The 20,684-nt window shown below is 42.8% G+C and overlaps 1 protein-coding gene across 1 annotated transcript in view; it reads left to right on the forward strand.

Annotated features, from left to right (window-relative positions):
* LOC143277129 (uncharacterized) overlaps positions 1-16,111 on the forward strand; it is a 25,294-nt gene extending 9,183 nt beyond the window's left edge. The window contains exons 7-11 of the mRNA XM_076581870.1: positions 1,547-1,702; positions 4,883-5,166; positions 7,549-7,707; positions 9,602-9,704; positions 12,872-16,111. Coding sequence (XP_076437985.1) covers positions 1,547-1,702; positions 4,883-5,166; positions 7,549-7,707; positions 9,602-9,704; positions 12,872-13,296 — 1,127 coding nt within the window. The 3' untranslated portion in view covers positions 13,297-16,111. The remainder of the gene's footprint in view (positions 1-1,546; positions 1,703-4,882; positions 5,167-7,548; positions 7,708-9,601; positions 9,705-12,871) is intronic.
* The last annotated feature ends 4,573 nt before the right edge of the window (positions 16,112-20,684 follow it).

Genomic DNA, 20,684 nt, shown 5'->3' on the forward strand with positions numbered 1-20,684 from the left:
TCGAGTACTTTAAAGGTCAGCGGACTGAGTGGAAAGTTATATTTACTCAGAACAGAAAGTTTCAACTTAAGAGTAAAACAACAACAACAAAAAACTTCGTGCGTTTGGTACCAGGTCTTCGAGTACTCAGAAAGTAATCGGATTGGGTGGAAAGTTTTATTTATTCAGAATAGAAAGTTTCCAACTTCCACAGTTAAAAACACCACCACCACAAAAACAACTTGGTATGCATGGTAGCAGCTGTTTGAGTACGCCAAAGGTAAGCGGGTTGAGTGGAAAGTTTTATTTACTCGGAATTGAGAGTTTCAAATTTAGAGTAAGAAAACTTAGTGTCAGCGGGCTTTGTGGAAAGTTTTCTTTGCTCGGGAAAGAAAGTTACAACTTACAAGGTAAAGATGGCAGTATGAACGGGTTAGTGGAAAGTTTGTTTTTTTTTAATATATATATATATAGATTTAAAAAAAATTATTACTCAGATGAGAAAGTTTCAACTTAGGCTACAGAGTGATCACTTTCAACCATAATCATGTATCCGTCATCAGCGAACCTTAACAACCAGTAACTGGGCTTCTTTTTCTGCTTCGCCAGCTGATTTCTTGTCAACTTCACGGCAGTACAACAGCGTAGCTATACTAATCGGGGTGCACGATAAAAGAGTTCACAGTGTTTAAAGGTCCCATAAGGTTTACCGGGACAGTGATTTCACATCTGCTGTGCCTGGGGCTCGGGCCAGTCCTCACCTTCCGCCAGGTTTCATTGATCTCCCCTTACCGAAGTAAGGTACCCAGTTCGCAGCTGGGTGGTGTGAGGAAAATCGGAGTGAAGTGCCTTTCCCCAAGGACACAACACCATGCCGAAACGGGGCCTCGAACCCTGTTCACTGGTGAACGCTGGAGCAGAAGTCTAACGACTTACAAGAGAAACAACCGAAAAAAGAATTGAAAGGATATGGTGTTCTTCCTCATATTTGAGTTCTATGAGACACTATTCTAAAGAACAGTAGAGATAATATTCTAAAACAAAAAACAGTTTCCATTCACGTCTCTTTTTTTCCCCTGTCATCGTCATTGTCCTTTTTGTTTATCTATTTACGCGCATCATTGTGTAGATATATGTGGAAATGAAATAATATATTTTTAAAAGATGTTCCCTGTGAACGTTTATGTAGATATATGTACAAATCCTTTTTTTTAAAGACTTTCCTTGTAGACGCTTATGTAGATGTTTGTACTAGCGAAACAATCTTTTTTTTTTTTTTTTTAAGATGTTCCTTGTGAACGCTTATGTAGATAACTGTACAAACGAAACAGTCTTTTTAAAAAGCTGTTCCATTAGAATAATTGTTTACCTCCTGCCGGAAATGACATTTCATTGGCTAGCAGACGGCGGTCTGCTGGCGAGCTTTCTTATCACTGAGTTTCCGCGAAAAGTTTTGGCCGAGAAGAGCAAACAGGCCTGGTTTGCATCAGTTTGACATAGCAAGTTAGTTTAACCAAACTGGGAGTATACTACGAGTTCCTCATTTCCCTGTGAAACGCCCTTGCAGATTTCTGGATGATCAAGTCGGCGCAGAACGTGATCGGGTCTGTGATGTGCTGCCCAGGGTGCTTCAGTCTGTACCGGGCCCAGGCCATTCAGGACGTGCTGCAGCCCTACTCCCAGCCCACTGCCCGCGCCTGGGAGGTCTTCACCAAGGACACAGGTCTCTGGCGGATGGATGGTGGTTTCCTTTCGGGTTCTTGAGGGCAGTTTGTGGACTGGGCAGCCAAATTACTGTGTGTGTGTGTGCGTGTGTGTGTATGTGTGTGTGTGTGTGTGTGTGCGTGCGTGTGCCTGTGTGTGTGTGTGTGTGTGTTTTACGACGAGCACGCGCACATGACATTGCGAGCACGCGCGCGCGAACACACGTAATTTTATACCTACCTACATCCTCTGCACACTGAGCACGTCCCGTGCGCGCGCGTGCGTTGCGTGCGTGCGTGTGTATGTGTGTGTGTGTTTTACGCGAGCACGCGTACACGACATTGCGCGCACACACGCGCGAACGTACATAATTTTGTACCTACCTGCATCCTCTACAGATCGAGCACGTCCCATGTGTGTGTGTGTGTGTGTGTGTGTGTGTGTTTTACACGAGCACGCACACACGACATTGCGCGCGCGTGTGCGCGAACACACATAATAAATATATACCTACATCCTTCAAACACAGCACGTCCCCACTCACAAGTACAAAGTAAACGACTGATGGTTAGTTTGTTCGCTTGTGTACAAATACTTAACAAATTGTGATTGTTGTCAGAAAAAGTGTAAGAAAAAGAAAACACGACTAACAAACTTCGGTGCTAATGAAATGATTAGATGAATGAATTGCTGACGGAGTAAAACGTTTGAGTGAAATAAATGAAATGGAAGAACTGGGAATAGGGGAGCTGTATGGAAAGTGAGAGAGATTTTGATAATTATAATAATCTGAGGACATGTTTACAGGGACGTTAAAAGACACAAGCTTTGTTTTTTGTTTGTTTCTTTGTTTTTCTTTTTTCTTTTTTTTTTTGTACGCTTTACCTTAATGTATGCCAATCCGTTTGAAACGGAGAAATAAATTAAATAGGTATGCCAGAATTATTTACATAAAAACAGCATCAACAGCACAGCAACAAACAAACGAGCAAATAAATGTTTCAGCCACAGGTGGTAGATGATTATTATTGAACATCCACAATGATTTGATGGGCAATACATATCATGCTTCACCAGCAGCACTGACGCAGATAGATGGCAAGACGCGAAGACAAGACATGAAATAGGTATATATCTACTTTTATTTGATAGACCCGCAAGATAGAAAAATAAAACCTAAATGAAGAAATAAAACGCATTTTGCAATGGAAAGGGGCAGCCACTGTAAGTGCCGATCTATTTGGCAGTGAGTTGGGAAGTTTCACAGTTTTCACAGAGGACAAAAAAAGACGATTGAATAAGTTAGTTAATGAATTTATAAATCGTTCTATAAATAAAACACGGTCTCCCCCTTGTTAGGAAAGCCCATTGGATGACTTTTTTTCCCATGGCAAGGAGCGCTTGATGTTGTTAATTATTGAAGTTAGCAGGGCAATGAGCGCTTGATGTTGTTAATTATTGAAGTTAGCAGGGCAATGAGCGCTTGATGTTGTTAATTATTGAAGTTAACAGGGCAAGGAGCGCTTAATGTTGTTAATTATTGAAGTTAACAGGGCAAGGAGCGCTTGATGTTAATTATTGAAGTTAACAGGGCAGGGAGCGCTTGATGTTGTTAATCATTGAAGTTAACAGGGCAGGGAGCGCTTGATGTTGTTAATTATTGAAGTTAACAGGGCAAGGAGCGCTTGATGTTGTTAATTATTGAAGTTAACAGGGCAAGGAGCGCTTGATGTTGTTAATTATTGAAGTTAACAGGGAAAGGAGCGCTTGATGTTGTTAATCATTGAAGTTAACAGGGAAAGGAGCGCTTGATGTTGTTAATTTTTGAAGTTAACAGGACAAGGAGCGCTTGATGTGTTAATCTTTGAAGTTAACAGAGCAAGGAGCGCTTGATGTTGTTAATCATTGAAGTTAACAGGGCAGGGAGCGCTTGATGTTGTTAATCATTGAAGTTAACAGGGCAGGGAGCGCTTGATGTTGTTAATCATTCAAGTTAACAGGGCAGGGAGCCCTTGATGATGTTAATAATTGAAGTTAACAGGGCAAGGAGCGCTTGATGTTGTTAATCATTGAAGTTAACAGGGCAAGGAGCGCTTGATGTTAATTATTGAAGTTAACAGGGCAAGGAACGCTTGATGTTGTTAATTATTGAAGTTAACAGGGCTGTCAGTTTCTTTGTTCTCGCAAGGCTAAATGAGCGTCGCACGCACAACTCTCACGCATGCGCATGCACACATACACACATGCACGCGCGCGCGCGTACGTGTACGCACTGATGTACACACTGATGATATTGAATGGGCTAGAAGCTTAACCATGTTTTGGAACCAACCGTGAATAGATACAGACAGACAGACAGACAAGACATAGATAGATATAGTTAGATAGTTATGTAAAATGCATTTGAAAAATTAATAGATAAACAAATATAAAGATAGCCAATAACAGTTACTTTCTTGTCCTCTGGTATATTGTGGTAAGTGAAATAAGTGGTTGAATGTTGGGCTGGGAAGGCCTACTGGTTTGGAAACCCCTACCCCCCATCCCCCCAATAGGTATACCGGTTTTTACATCCGGTACTTTCACAGTAGTACTTGCAACAATTTCTGAACTGATGCTAACACGTACTCATTCGTTTTGCATGTTTCCACGGTTCTCATTCACACACATTCATACACACGCGCGCGTACGCACACACCCACAGCCACAACCACCCCCACCACACACACACACACACACACACACACACACACACACACACACTTCGTACAGACAAATAAACACAGAGAAAGAGGTTTTGTCAACTTTACCTTCAGTTTAAGAGAGTTGAGGACCATATCAGAGATGGAATTCGAAGGAAAAAAAAGAGAATGATTCTTTTTTTTTTTAAATCAACAAATAAAACGATTGTAACGAACCAAGGAACTAACAAGCCAGTGACCCACACAATTCAGTTCAGTTCATGTACTCAAGGAGGCGTCAAATCCAGAAAATCGCTACACCACAAATCCAAAAAATCTGCTAAGCAGATGCCTGACCAGCAGCGTAGAGAACAAGAAAAAGAAGGGGAAAAAAGTGCATAAACAAATACTAGTAAACGGATACATCATTATATCAATGGATGAACAGATAACAAAAAAAATAAACGAATAAAGAGTTAAATGAATGAATGAATGAATAGGTGAATAAACACACACAGGAGAGGACCGGTGGATGTGCACGCTGATGATGATGTGGGGCTGGAAGCTGCGCTACTCGACGTATGCCGTGAACAGCACGTACTGCCCGGACAGCCTGACCGAGTTCATCAAGCAGCGGCGCCGCTGGATCCTGTCGGACCTGGCCAACTCCTTCCTGGTCTTCCGCAGCCTGCTGCGCCTGATGAGGTCCAACGGATGCTTCTCCTTCATGTACGCCATCTACCTCGTGCAGCTGTTCGGCATCGTCGTCTTCTCGCCCGGAACCACCGTCGTCATGTTGACGGTCAGTGTGTGGGGGTGTTGGTGGGGGTAGGGGTGTGTGGGGTGGGTGAAAAAATGGTGACTGCTGGGCCCTTTTAAAACGAAGTTAAAAATGACAAAAGATTTGTATTTATTTGTATTTCTTTTTATCACAACGGATTTCTCTGTGTGAAATTCGGGCTGCTGTCCTCAGGGAGAGCGCGTTCCTATAATACAGCGCCACCTTTAAAAAAAAATTTTTTTTTACTGCGTGCAGTTTCATTTGTTTTCCCTATCGAAGTGGGTTTTTCTACAGAATTTAGCCAGGAAGAACCCTTTTGTTGCCGTTGGTTCTTTTATGTGCACTAGTGCATGCTGCACACGGGACCTCGGTTTATCGTCTCATCCGAATGACTAATGGTGATGGACTGGATGAAAAAGGGTCACTGCTGGACCCTGTAATAAGGAAGTTAAAAATGATAAAAAGTGGTGTAAAAATCATAGGTACCTTAAGATGACGGTCTCTCTGAGTGTGTTGGAGGGATGAGGGGTTGCAAAATCTTCATGAAATCAACTCTAAGCGCATAAAAACACACACACACACACACGCTGTGGGCCATATGACTAAACACAACTAATTCAAAAAGAAGCATTATGTACAATTATAGTGACTATTGGACCTTTTAATTACAAGGAAGTTAAAAATGATCAAAGGTGGTGTAAAAGTCATAGGTACCTACGCTGACGGTCTGTGTGTGCGGGGGGGGGGGGGGGGGGGGGGATAAGAAATGGTGACTGCTGGACCTTTTAAAACGAAGTTAAAACTGACAAATGATGGTGTAACAATCAAAGGTACCTTATGTTGACGGTCTGTGTGGGTGGGTGGGGTGGGGGCGGGGTGGATGAAAAGTGGTCACTGTTAGACACTTTAATAAGGAAGTTAAAATTGACAAAAGGTGGTGTCAGAATCATAGGTACCTTAAGATGACGGTCTGTTGAGGGGGGGGGGGGGGGGGTGCGGGGGGATGAGGGGGGTGAAAAAAAATGGTAACTGCTGGACCTTTTAATTACAGGGAAGTTAAAAATGATCAAAGGTGGTGTAAAAGTCATAGGTACCTACGCTGACGGTCTGTGTGTGCGGGGGTGGGTGGGGGAGGGATAAGAAATGGTGACTGCTGGACCTTTTAAAAGGAAGTTTAAAATGATAAAAGGATGGTGTAACAATCAAAGGTACCTTATGTTGACGGTCTGTGTGGGTGGGTGGGGTGGGGTGGGGGCGGGGTGGATGAAAAATGGTCACTGCTGGACCCTTTAATAAGGAAGTTAAAAATGACAAAAGGTGGTGTAAAAATCATAGGTGCCTTAAGATGACGGTCTGTGTGTGTGTGTGTGGAGGGTGTGTGTGTGGAAAAAAAAAGGCAACTACTGGACCCTTTAATTGCAAGGAAGTTAAAAATGATCAAAGGTGGTGTAAAAAGTCATAGGTACTTAAGCTGACGGTCTGTGTATGCGGGGGGGGGGGGGGGGGGGGGGGGTAAAATATAAAATATGGTGACTGCTGGACCTTTTAAAACGAAGTTTAAAATGATAAAAGGTGGTGTAAAAATCAAACGTACCTAAAGGTAAAGGGTAAAAACACGAAGTTTCGAGTTTTAGACATAAAAATCCAAAGTACCTAAAGATGAAATAAAACACGACGTTTCGAGTCTTCGACTTGATAAAAAGTCTAAGACTCGAAACGTCGTGTTATCTTCATCATAATTAAGGTACCTTTGATTTTACATCACCTTTCATCATTTCTAACTGTGGGGTTGAAGTGAGGGGTGGGCTCGGGGTTTTTAGGCGGGTTGTGGTGGGTGGATAGGATGTGTGAGTGTGTGTGTGTGTGATAGAGAGTGTGTGTGTGTGTGTTGTTGTCGGTAAGTGTGTGTGCAGAGGAGGGGTGGTGTGGTAGAAAGAGGAAGGGAACGGGCGCGTGTGTGTGTGACTTTCAGCTTTCAAACTCTTTTTAATATAAAAATGAATTATTAAATTATTAAGGATATCATTATTATTGTGAAAACCACTCCAGGTGGGTTTGGAGTTGCTGACAACTTTCAAACTATCTTTTTAATCAAGAAAAAGTTTATATCATCATAGTTTTATCATTTTTTAATAATTATTTTTATTATAATTATTGTTATTATTATCATTATTATGACCACTCCAGATGGGCTTGGAGTTGCTGACTGTGGGGGACCTTCAACTTTCAAACTTTCTTTTTTGATATAAAAAATGAATTCTCATTAAATTATTGTTAATAATAATATTATTCTTATTCTTATTGTGATGACCAAACTTTCTTTTTGATATGAAAATTGATAATAGTATCAGTATCAGTATCAGTAGCTCAAGGAGGCGTCACTGCGTTTGGTCAAATCCATGTACGCGGTCCGTGGTGCTGGCGGCCCTCCTGCACCCCGCCCAGGTCCACCTGCTGGTCTTCGGCCTCGTCTACCTCTTGTACTTCCCCGCCATGTACATGCTGCTGCCCATCTACGCCATCTGCAACATCATCGACCAGTCCTGGGGCACCAGGGACAACGTGAGTGGCGCACGTGCGGCCGCGTGGTTGTGTGTGTGGTCACGGTGTGCTTGTGTAGGGGGTGGGTGTTGCTGGGTGGTGGGAGAGGGGAGGGAGGGGTGTGTGTGTGTTTGGTGGGAGGGCCCGGTGTGTGTGTGTGTGTGTGTGTGTGTGTGTGTGTGTGTGTGTGTGTGTGTGTGTGTGCATTTGCTTGTCTACCTGTGTGTGTGGGAGTGGGGGTTGGTGTGTGTATCTGGGTCAGTGCGAAGCGGGTCTGCTGAGCGTGGCCAGTTTTTGTTCTTTTTTCTGGTTGAATGATTTTACTCCAGTGTATCTTTCTATTACATTTCAAAGTATTTTCTATCTGTTTAGTTCGTTTTATTATTTCATTTCATGTTAATGTTTACCCCCACCCCCACCCCCCACCGACCCCCCAAAAGGTCTATGCTGTGGCCTCTGTCCTGTGTTTCTGTGCGGTGATCACTGTGCTGTGATTTTATTCCAGTGTATCTTTCTATTACATTTCAAAGTATTTTCTTATCTGTTTAGTTCGTTTTATTATTTCATTTCATGTTAATGTTTACACCACCACCACCCCCCGACCCCCCCAAAAGGTCTGTGCTGTGGCCTCTGTGCTGTGTTTCTGTGCTGTGGCCTCTGTGCGGTGATCACTGTGCTGTAGTCTCTGTGCTGTGTTTCTGTGCTGTGACCTCTGTGCTGTGGTCTCCTCTGTGCTGTGGTCTCTGTGCTGTGGTGTCTGTGCTGTGTGCTGTGGTGTCTGTGCTGTGGCCTCTGTGCTATGTGCTGTGGTGTCTGTGTGCTGTGGTCTATGTGCTGTGTCCTCTGTGCTGTGGCCTCTCTGCTGTGACCTCTATGCTGTGTTTCAGTGCTGTGGTCTATGTGCTGTGGTCTCTGTGCTGTTTCTGTGCTGTGGTCTCTGTGGTCTCTGTGCTGTAGTCTCTGTGCTGTGTTTCTGTGCTGTGGTCTGTGCTGTGGCCGCCTCTGTGCTGTAGTCTCTGTGCCGTGGCCTCCTCTGTGCTGTGGTCTCTGTGCTGTGGCCTCCTCTGTGCTGTAGTCTCTGTGCCGTGGCCTCCTCTGTGCTGTGGTCTCTGTGCTGTGGCCTCCTGAGTGATGTTGTCTCCTCTGTGCTCTGGTCACTGTGCTGTGAACTCTGTGCTGTGGTCTCCTCTGTGCTGTGGTTGTGTTGTGGCCTCCTCAGTGCTGTAGTCTCTGTGCTGTGGTCTCCTCTGTGCTGTGGTCTCTATGCTGTGGTGTCTGTGTGCTGTGGCCTCTGCGCTGTGGCCTCAATGCTGTGGCCTCTGTTCTGTGGCTTCTGTGCGGTGATCTCTGTGCTGTGACCTCCTGTGCTGTGACCTCCTCTGTGCTGTAGTGTCTGTGTGCTGTGTGCTGTGTTTCTGTGCTGTGGATCTCTGTGCTGTGGCCTCCTCTGTGCTGTGGCCTCTGTGTTCTGGTCTCCTCTGTGCTGTGGTCTCTGTGCTGTGGCCTCCTGTGTGCTGTGGCCTCTGTGCTGTGGTCTCTGTGCTGTGTTTCTGTGTTGTGGCCTCTGTGCTGTGGTGTCTGTTCTGTGGCCTCTGTTCTGTGGCCTCTGTTCTGTGGTGTCTGTGCTGTGGTGTCTGTGTTGTGGTGTCTGTGTGCTGTGGTCTCTGTGCTGTGTTTCTGCCCCCCTCTGTGTATTTATTATTCTCTTTCTGTAGCGGTTTCAGTTTCTGTAGCAGACGTACGATAACAGACTGGAAGCATCGGCCATGCCTAAGATATCAATATTGAAGTGATCTACTATTGAGCCCAGGGTCCTGCCTTACACAATGATATGTGGATAATACCCGGCCAGAAGTTGATGTTCCGCATCTTTTGGGTTTTCTGCAACCACTTGTTGTTTTTCTTCTCACGGCAGACAAAGCCCAAAGTGCCCAAGTTCGTCTGCTTCCCCAGAATACGGCGAAAGAAGAGGAAGAAGAAGAGGAAGAGCAACAAGATGCCCAGTCCTGAGAGCTGTGGTAAGAAACCGCTACCGTGTGAACCAATCAACCAACCAACCAACCAACATGCTAGTTCGTGGCCTCACCATACACTCCGTCATATTGTATTGTATTATTCTCTTTTTTTGTCACAACAGATTTCTCTGTGTGAAGTTCGAGCTGCTCTCCCCAGGGAGAGCGCGTCGCTATACTGAGAGGTCCACTTTTTTTCTCTTTTTTAAAATTTTTTTTTCTGCCAGCAATTCCATTTGTTTTTCTATCGAAGTGGATTTTTCGACATAATTTTGCAAGGGGCAATCCTTCTGTTGCCATGGGTTCTATTACGTGCGCTAAGTGTATGTTGCACACGGGACCTCGGCTTATCGTCTCATCCAAATGACTAGCGCCCAGACCACCACTCACGGTCTAGTGGAGGGGGAGAAAATACTGGCAACTACGGGATTCGAACCAGTGCGCTCAGATTCTCTCGCTTTCTTGGCGGACGCGTTACCTCTGAGCCAACACTCCACTGTAAATATATTTTTTTTAAAACAAAAAAACACCACACACACACACAGGCTGAGACTTAGACACAGTAGATAGTAATTCATTGTGTAACGGTCAGAGAATAATGAGAAATAGTTCCTCTTTTTTCATTACTTTCTTTCAAAGGTGTGCATGTGTGTGTGTGTCATTGTGTGTGTGTGTGTGTGTGTGGGTGTGTGAGTGTGTGTGTTTGTGTATATGTGTGTGATCAAGTTAATAAATTTATTAATTTCTTCATTATTGTTAATCATATTATTTTGTATCATTATTTTTTTCATTCTGTTTGATGTTGTTTATCTATTTTCTACGTTTGCTATCTTAATTTATCAATTTATAAAAAAAATTCTGTTACTTTTCTATTTATCAATCTTGGTATCTTATTTTACTTCATTTCCCATGAAAGCCTGAGTGAGCACGTTGGGTTACGCTGCTGGTCAGGCACTCTATCCGTTTAGCAGATGTGGTGTAGCGTATATGGATCTGTCTGAAGGCAGTGGCGTCTCCTCGAGAAACTGATCTGAACTGAACGGAACTAATTCACCGCCCCAGTGGCCATTAAAGGCAACGGGACCTTTGACCATGTTACATGACTGTCTGAGTGTGTATTTGTGCGAGTCTGAAATCTGACTGAATGAGACGGGAAACGAATGATGAGCGCCCAATAGCAGCTGTCAGTCGGCTCTACCCAGATAGGCAGCCTGTTGCGCATAGGACCCCGTATTTGTAAAGAGCTTAGAGCTTTGTCTCCGACTGAGGATAGGCGCTATATAAGTATCCCTGTCATCACTCATAAAGAAGATAGACGCGATAGAAGTATCCCTGTCATCACCCATAAAGAAGATACGCTATATAAGTATCCCTGTCATCACCCATAAAGAAGATAGACGCTATATAAGTATCCCTGTCATCACCCATAAAGAAGATAGACGCTATATAAGTATCCCTGTCATCACTCATAAAGAAGATAGACGCTATATAAGTATATTTGTCATCACCCATAAAGAAGATAGACGCTATATAAGTATCTTTGTCATCACCCATAAAGAAGATAGACGCTATATAGGTATCCTTGTCATCACCCATAAAGAAGATAGACGCTATATAAGTATCCCTGTCATCACCCATAAAGAAGATAGGCGCTATATAAGTATCCCTGTCATCACCCATAAAGAAGATATGCTATATAAGTATCCCTGTCATCACCCATAAAGAAGATAGACGCTATATACGTATCCTTGTCATCACCCATAAAGAAGATGGACGCTATATAAGTATCCCTGTCATCACCCATAAAGAAGATAGGCGCTATATAAGTATCCCTGTCATCACTCATAAAGAAGATAGACGCTATATACGTATCCCTGTCATCACCCATAAAGAAGATAGACGCTATATAAGTATCCCTGTCATCACTCATAAAGAAGATAGACGCTATATAAGTATCCCTGTCATCACTCATAAAGAAGATAGACGCTATATAAGTATCCCTGTCATCACCCATAAAGAAGATAGACGCTATATAAGTATCCCTGTCATCACTCATAAAGAAGATAGACGCTATATAAGTATCCCTGTCATCACCCATAAAGAAGATAGACGCTATATAAGTATCCCTGTCATCACCCATAAAGAAGATAGACGCTATATAAGTATCCCTGTCATCACCCATAAAGAAGATAGACGCTATATAAGTATCCCTGTCATCACCCATCAAGAAGATAGGCGCTATATAAGTATCCCTGTCATCACCCATAAAGAAGATAGACGCTATATAAGTATCCCTGTCATCACTCATAAAGAAGATAGACGCTATATAAGTATCCCTGTCATCACCCATAAAGAAGATAGACGCTATATAAGTATCCCTGTCATCACTCATAAAGAAGATAGACGCTATATAAGTATATTTGTCATCACCCATAAAGAAGATAGACGCTATATAAGTATCTTTGTCATCACCCATAAAGAAGATAGACGCTATATACGTATCCTTGTCATCACCCATAAAGAAGATACGCTATATAAGTATCCCTGTCATCACCCATAAAGAAGATAGACGCTATATAAGTATCCCTGTCATCACCCATAAAGAAGATAGACGCTATATAAGTATCCCTGTCATCACCCATAAAGAAGATAGGCGCTATATAAGAATTCCTGTCATCACCCATTTAACCTTGTATTTGTATCACTCTTTTTGTCACAACAAATTTATCTGTGTGATATTCGGGCTGCACTCCTTAGGGATAGTGCGTCGCTACACTGACAGCGCCACCCATTTTTTTTTCTGTCTGCAATTTTCTTTGTGTTCCTATTGAAGTGGAATTTTCTACATAATTTTGCCAAGGACAACCTTTTTCTTGCCGTGGGTTCTTTTACGTGCGCTAAATGCATGCTGCCTACGGGACCTCGGTTTATTGTCTCATCCGAAAGACTAGCGTCCAGACCACCACTCAAGGTCTAGTGGAGGGGGAGAAATTACTGCCGGTGTGATTCGAACCAGTGCCCTCAGATTGTCTTGGTTCCTAGGCGGACGCGTTACCTCTAGGCCATCACTCCACTTTTTGTCACAGAGAAGATAGGCGCTATATAAGTATCCTTGTCATCACCCATAAAGAAGATAGACTATAGAAGTATCCCTGTCATCACCCATTCAACAGAGAACCTGGCGGACGAGCCCGGGGCACTGTCGGAGCAGATCCAGGACCTTGCCCGGGAGGAGGGGTCGTTCTGGCGTCACGTGACCGCCAGCCTGATCGGCCGGGACGCCAACCTGGGGCTGGGCTCCGAGCAGCTAGCCAGCAGTCTCCGCACGCTGCGCAACAAGGCGGTGGTCACCGGCATGGTGTGCAACCTGCTGTGGATCCTAGCGCTCTCCGCCCTCTACATGCTCACCTATCGCGACCAGGACGACGGGCAGGTGGGAGCCTTCGGCGTCTTCGCCGGCATCATGTACGCCTTCTCCTTCCTGATCCAGGTGGTGGGCATGACGGTGTTCCGCCTGCAGGACGTTCTCCACCGCCTGGGGAAGATGATCTACGGCAAGGAGAAGCCCCACTACGTGCAGTGCGCCGTGCAGGACTGATGGAACCAGTGCCAGTTTTGACGGCAGTCGACGGTGCATCCATCCGGCAGGGACTGAACAGTGCAGGGGGAAAGGGAAACGGGGCAGACAGCGAAAGGAGCGGGCAGACAACATCACTGAGTGGACAGAGAGGAGCTTTGCCGAAACTCGGGTCCTATCCCACGACCGCCAGAAATGGAGAATGTTGGAGGTGCGTTCAGCAGCGCAGCACCACCAAGACCACGCCAGGTTTCGGGACCAGTGACAGTGACAGTGACAGATGATCTACGGCAAGGGCAAATCCCTCAACGTCCGTTGTGTAGCGGAGGAGTGAGGACACAGTGATTGCAGGTCCGGGATCCTGGCTTGGAGAAAACGGGTCTGCATGTCCCGTGTGCCGTGGAGGAAGGAGGAAACAAGTGTAAGCCTTGACAGCAGTCAGGACAAACACACCTGAGCTAAAGCTGTGTGAGGTAATGGAAGTCCATCTTTTCTGCTCGCTCTGGTAGCACTTTTAACTTTAGCACCGATGTTAAAGTTACCCTCGTCAATGGCGTTACAGTCATTGCAGGTCTGGGACCCAGACTTGGGGTAAATGGGTCCGCTGGTGTAGAAAATACTAAGCATCAGATTTCCTGATGGATGCCCGAAGGAACAAACCTGGGCTTGTTGGGGCCAGGATAAAAATGGTCTCCTGTGGGCGAATACCCGTTATGTCGGATGTGCTGATGAATGACGGAAAGAAGTCAACAGCTGTTGTGGGGAACTGGATGCACGACGTGGGTAAAATCATTCGTGCTAACGGTCCTGTTGTGTTGGACACTCTGATAACATGAACACTATCTTTGGGTTTTCTCATCACATAATCCTTACTGACAACGTGATGGTAAGAAGAAATCCGAGACTTGTATGTTGACATTACGCCGATGATGGAAAAAGTGACAGTGAGTTGATTGAATGTGTAGGATAATGGAAGATATGGTGTCCTTGCTAAACGGGAATAGACGAATCAGAAGATCAGACTTGATCCCCAACCGTTTGTCCGCAACGTAATTGAGCCCCTTTTTTTCAGGTCACAGTGAAACTGTGTAGAAACATGCTTCGGCCATTAAGGCCTCTTTGAGCCCAAAACACTTGGGTTGTTAGCATTTTAGTGGGAGCGAATTCGACCAGCAGTTCATTCCTTACACATGTTCACACTTCAGCTAAAGCGTCACTGTGATAGTTCTCAGGACATGGGCGTGATAACCAGGAAGTGCACGTGGTTAAAGCGTTGGGTTTTTATTGTGATAGTCCTGTGTTCGATCCTGGTGTGGCCTGGTGTGTTAAGGTGGACATCGTTTTATTTCTAATGGGTATTGGTTTTTCTGAAGTCACAGATCAACGTATATGCATAGCTACAAGTGCATTAATCACCTTTTGTGTGTGTGTGTGTGTGTGTGTGTGTGTGTGTGTGTGTGTGTGTGTGTTTGTTTTCATTAATATCAGGTCCAAAGAAAAAAGAAAAAAAAGAGCGAAAGAAAAAAAAAAGAATTACGAAGCAGTCCCTGTTCTTTTCATACACAGTTGAGCACAGGACCTGGGTGAGTGACTCTGCCCCTCTCAGAAGTTGTGCAGTAAACCCTGTGTTGACGGCAAGGAAACCTGAACTGAGGACAGGAGACCAATGTACATAATCAAGGCGATGTGTACCTGTAGTGTCCTTAGCCCCTGTCTGCAGCACACGCGTGGGGTCTATACCCAACACAGAAAATAACTGCAGGGGTGACATAGCCAGTTATCCCAGGTACCTGGTACCCTCTCCCTTCCATCCCTTCACCCACACTCCACCCCTTTTTCAACCGTCAGAGAGGAAGAAACCCTTGTCACATGAGACCCTGCCACGCCTGTCAGCCAACATACTCCAGCGGTGGTCAAGTTTACAGGCTGTAGCGGAGCCGTTGAACACCAGTTTCAAGTGGCTTTAAGTGAAAGCTTTTTCAGCAGTCAGGACAAACACACTGAACCCAAGCTGCTTGCTCTGACAATACTTTAGCACCAGCTGCAAAAGTTACCTTTGTCATTAGTGTAAAAAATATGAAAAAAAGAAACAAAAAAAAAAACCCCAAAAATGAAAGGCTGCTGACTAAGGCTATGTACAGAATTCACAAAAAGTTCAGGACCACTTACTTGTACACTTTTCTTCTTGGGGGGGTGATGAACTGATGCTGAATTTTCGGCACACATCGGTGCATGAAGTAAATGTAACACACACCGCTCATAACCAGAGAATCTTTGTCGCGCATCCACCTCCATTTTTTAACATAAAAAAAGCTATCGTTTATAAATCAGTGATTGAAACCCATTTTGGGGGGCTGACATTTTTCAAACCAGTTTTAAAGCTGTTTCACAGGCACGTGCGTGAAACAGCCATTAATGTATTCAGTAAGAGGCCAATATATAGAAGACCATAATGCATCCGCACATGATTTTAAATCGTCTCTCGATGTATTAACATTTTACGAAATCATAACCTGATTTTGTGAAGTGGCCCTTATTATTTTTTGTCTGGTCAAGTCTTATTTTGGAAAAGGTTTGATGGACAGTAGCCAGCCTGTCGCTCCTTTGTCCCTTTCGGTTGGCAGAGCCAACACGCACGCATATGCACATAATTTATGCAAGCCTGGCTCAAAGACGGCATGAATGCGCACTGTCTTCAACCTGTTTCTCTCTGCAATACACTGCACGTAATCCTTTCTTAGAATAGATAGCTTTGCACGTGGTGTGTGTGTGTGTGTGTCCCATTGTATGACTTTGTGACTGTTGACAGACCATTGTATTGCTTGGTGATTGTTGACAACCATATAAGTTGGTGATTGTTGACAGACAGTTGTATTTGGTGACTGTTGTATTGCTTGGTGATTGTTGACAGGCCATTGTACTGCTTGGTGGTCGTTGACAGACCATTGTATTACTCGGTGATTGTTAACAGACCATTGTATTACTCAGTGATTGTTGACACACCATTGTATTACTCTGATTGTTGACAGGACATTGTATTGCTTGGTGATTGTTGACAGACCATTGTATTACTTGGTGATTGTTGACAGACCATTGTATTACCATGTGGTTGTTGACAGACCATTGTATTACCATGTATTTGTTGACGGACCATTGTATTACTTTGTGATTGTTGACAGTCCACTGTATTACTTGGTGATTGTTGACAGACCAGTGTATTCCTCTGTGATTGTTGACAGACCCCAGATTGTTGACAGACCATTGTATTACTTGGTGAACCATTGTATTGCTTGTGATTGTTGACAGACCATTGTATTGCTTGGTGATTGTTGACAGACCATTGTATTACTCTGCGATTGTTGAAAGATCATTGTTCTACCTATTGGTGATTGTTGACAGTCTATTGTTTTACTTGGTGATTGCTGACAGACCATTGTATTACTCTGTGATTATTGACAGACCATTGTATTGTTTGGTGATTGTTGACAGACCATTGTATTACTTTGTGACAGTTGACAGACCATTGTATTACTTTGTGACAGTTGACAGACCATTGTATTACTTGGTGATTGTTAACAGACCATTGTATTGTTTGGTGATTGTTGACAATCCATTGTTTTACTCTGTGACTGTTGACAGACCATTGTATTACTTGGCGATTGTTGACAGACTGTTGAATTGCTCAGCGATTATTGACAATCCATTGCACTGCTTGGTAATTGTAACCATTCGTACCAGCCACTTGAAATGAGAAAAGAAAGTTTGTACAGCTAAATGTAGTCTTGAAATAAAACCAAAGACCCATACTTGATTGGAGAGTGACTTACGGCATTGCAGAAAACATCGCCACCGTCTTTTATTAAAAAATAGTTTTTGGCCCATGTTTTTAATGGTTTAAATATGTGAAGCAGTAGTTTTTGGGGTGTTTTTTTTTTTTTTTTTTTTTTTTTTTTTTTTTATTTACTTTTAAGAAGTATATTCGATGAGAATTCAGTTTGCCTTTAATAAATTTACAAAAAAGTAAGATGCTGATCATGTTGTGCCAATCTTTTTTTTTTTCTTTTTTTTTTATAGTCTTGTTTTACTGGCCATAGTCATGCATTTCCATTGAAGTGTCTCAGTGATGTGTGATAAAAGTATTGTAAAAGTCTTTCAGGAACAGATTCTGTTCTGCCACCACCTGCACTTTTGTTCTGTCATTAACTCAGTCGTGTGTTCAGTGTCTTGAATCTGAAATTGTGCAAGCCATGTAAAGGACTGATTAATTCCATATGTGAGCCAGTCTCGAGTGTCATGAATCTGAAATTGTGCAAGCCATGTAAAGCCAGTCTCGTTAACTGCTTAAATGTACATTATATATATATATATATATATATATATATATATATATATATATAATTTATTTATTTATTTATTTATTTATTTATTCATATATGTATCTAAAAAAAACATGTTTTGTTGTGCAATTATGAATGGATTCCATTATCAGCGCAGGTGCCACAGAAATTTGATTAAAAATGTATGCATACAGCCACATGTGTAAAAATGTATCAAAAATCTGCACTGACTCATGTTAGACTATTCATGCTCCTGATTCTTTTAATGTGTAGTATGAATAGATACCTTCCCTCAACCCCCACCCCATCTCTTCTCCGTTGGGATGTTGGGAGTCTTTCAGTATGAATAGTATCTCCCTCTGGGAATTCTGTGCCAGGAATTCCCTCTTTTTCTGTTGGTTTCTGTGTCTCTGGCTTTTTCCTCTTCTTTCTGTCATCTCTTCCTGTCTTATTCCCTGCCTTGCTGGTCCATTCACTTGCATTTGTTCTGGAAAGCCTTGAACAGTTTTTCTTCTTTTTCTGGGCTTGATAACCGGGCATTCTTACTTTGTAGTATTGTGTCTTTTGCACGAGGAACACGCGAGGTGCCTGTTGGCAATTTTCAGTTTTGAATGTCTGTTAAAATATGTTTTTTTGCATCAAGAACACGTGAGGCGCCTGTTGGCAATCTAAAGTTTTGAATGTGTGTTGATATATTTGGCGTTATGTTGTTAATATTTTGTATGATTATGTTCCAGTTATTAATTTTATGCGAATCTTCTGTTGAAAAAAAATGAGGGAAGGGTCAACTTTGGAGGCATGTTCTTGGTTTTTGTGCATGGTTGTACCTAGTTTTCTTTCCTAGGTGTGTGTTTTTCACATTCTGCAGGATCAGTACTTAGTTTTTCAGCCCTTATATAGACCTGTGTGGCCTGGGCTGCAAGCAACAAAGATAAATATAAAGTGATTATTTTTTAAAGTTATGAAATCTGAAGGTGAAAGTCTGCAGTCTTTCCTCCATTTTTATAGACTGAAAACAAAAATCAGCTGTTGATTATGCTAGGTTTATACATACAATAATTGATCTGCAAAATAGAAATGTGTAATAAACTGGTTTTTCAGAATGCCAGCAGTTGCTGCTAACAATGCAGCTGTGCATGATTGCACTGGGTGAGGAGGTATTGGGCCATAAGATTTGCAGGATTCTTTAGATTTTTTGTGAGGAAGGTTGACAACTTCGTTAGATAACTCTCATTCTTCAGCATAGTGAGAGATGTTTATTTACTGTTGTCAGTATGGAACTGATGTCCAGTATTTCTGCAATGTCTTACAGCTATAAGGTAGGACTTGGACTTTTCTTTATCGCCAGATGCACAGTGTAATTGCTGTGCCACAAGTATAGTCACTTGAAAAGCAAAATAAGTGACTGAGAATTATGTACACTGAGGTTCGGTTCATTGAGATTCCACTGGATTTTGACTTGAATTTATTTAGGATGGGGTAGTTTGAAGTACAAGCTGTAAAAATGAATTTCTTTGGGCTGGGGTAGTTTGAAATAAAAGCTGTAAATATGAGTTTCTTTGGGCTGGGGTAGTTTGAAGTACAAGTTGTTATAATGTATGCTTGTACTCTGGGTGATGGTTGTAACAAAAAGTTTTGTGCTGATCTGCCAACACTTTGGTGGCACCATTTCCAAAATGTTTTACTCATATGTCTAGAAATGCCAGATGTACAAGTTTACTTTTCCATTGTGGTGTCCAGGCAGTTGGTACATTGATTTATTTCACTAGCATGTTCCATTGTTAATGTACTTTTTTTCTTCTCTTTTTTTTTTTTTTTACATATGTACCAGCGTCTATTTCACCTGTAAGGCACATTGTATACATGCATTTCTTACATACGTACCAGTGTCTATTCTACTTATGTGTTCCATTATTAATGAGTTGTCCTTACATATGTACCAGTGTCTATTTCACTTGTGATGATGATGGAGTCTCCCGTCGGTCCGACGGATGAGTAGGCAGGCAGACTTATCTGTTGGTGTGTGTCCTCATATGGGAGAAGAGGCCGATTCTGGATGCACAGCACTTCCCACAGGTGTTGCAAGGGAAAACGTATCCAGAAGTTGAGCCCTGCTTCCTTTGCTCATGCTTCTCCTTAATGGCCAGCGTTCTCTTGTTTTCAAACGTATTTATGCCACTAGAGCACAGCATCCTATATTTCCATAGTTAATGCCCCATCCTGAATTATGTACCATTATCTATTTCCCTGTATTTTCCATTGTTCACATGCATTTCTTACATATGTACCAGCATCTATTTCACTTTTATGTTCCGTTGTTCACACGCATTTCTTCCATTTCTACCAGTGTCTGTTTCACTTGTGTGTTCCATTGTTGATGTGCCATCCTTAATTATGTAACAGTGTCTATTTCACTTGTGTGTTCCATTGTTGATGTGCCATCCTTAATTATGTAACAGTGTCTATTTCACTTGTGTGTTCCATTGTTGATGTGCCATCCTTAATTATGTACCAGTGTTTATTTCACTTGTGTGTTCCATTGTTAATGTGCCATCCTTAATTATGTACTAGTGTCTATTTCACTTATGTTCCATTGTTAATGTGCCATCCTTAATTATGTACTAGTGTCTATTTCACTTGTATGTTCCACTGTTCATGCACATTCCTTATGATCTGTTTCACCTTTATGTTCCATTGTGAACGTTCCATGTTCCAGCACTTCTGGAGGATGAGGATATGAATACAGGGCCTTTCCCCCAGACTCTTCAATGAAAACATTAGCCATGACGAGAGAGAACCCATGACCATCCACGTTATTGTTGGAACAAACAATGTCCAGTATGAAGTTGGTGGTGTTTAGTGCCAGACACTGGAAGTCTAGTTACTAGTGATCAGTGGAATTGAACGGCTCTGATGGGCCGATGTGACCACCTCTGTGAAACAGTGTGTTGTTTCTTTTCTTCATATGCACAAACTCGAATCGAGATGAAAAAAAAAAAATGTTAGCTGCAGCATTTTGCACTCACACTTTATTACCAAGTCTAGCTTTTAGCCGCAGAACATACACACATA

Source organism: Babylonia areolata, chromosome 2 (assembly GCF_041734735.1).
Source record: "Babylonia areolata isolate BAREFJ2019XMU chromosome 2, ASM4173473v1, whole genome shotgun sequence".
Lineage (NCBI taxonomy): Eukaryota > Metazoa > Mollusca > Gastropoda > Neogastropoda > Buccinidae > Babylonia > Babylonia areolata.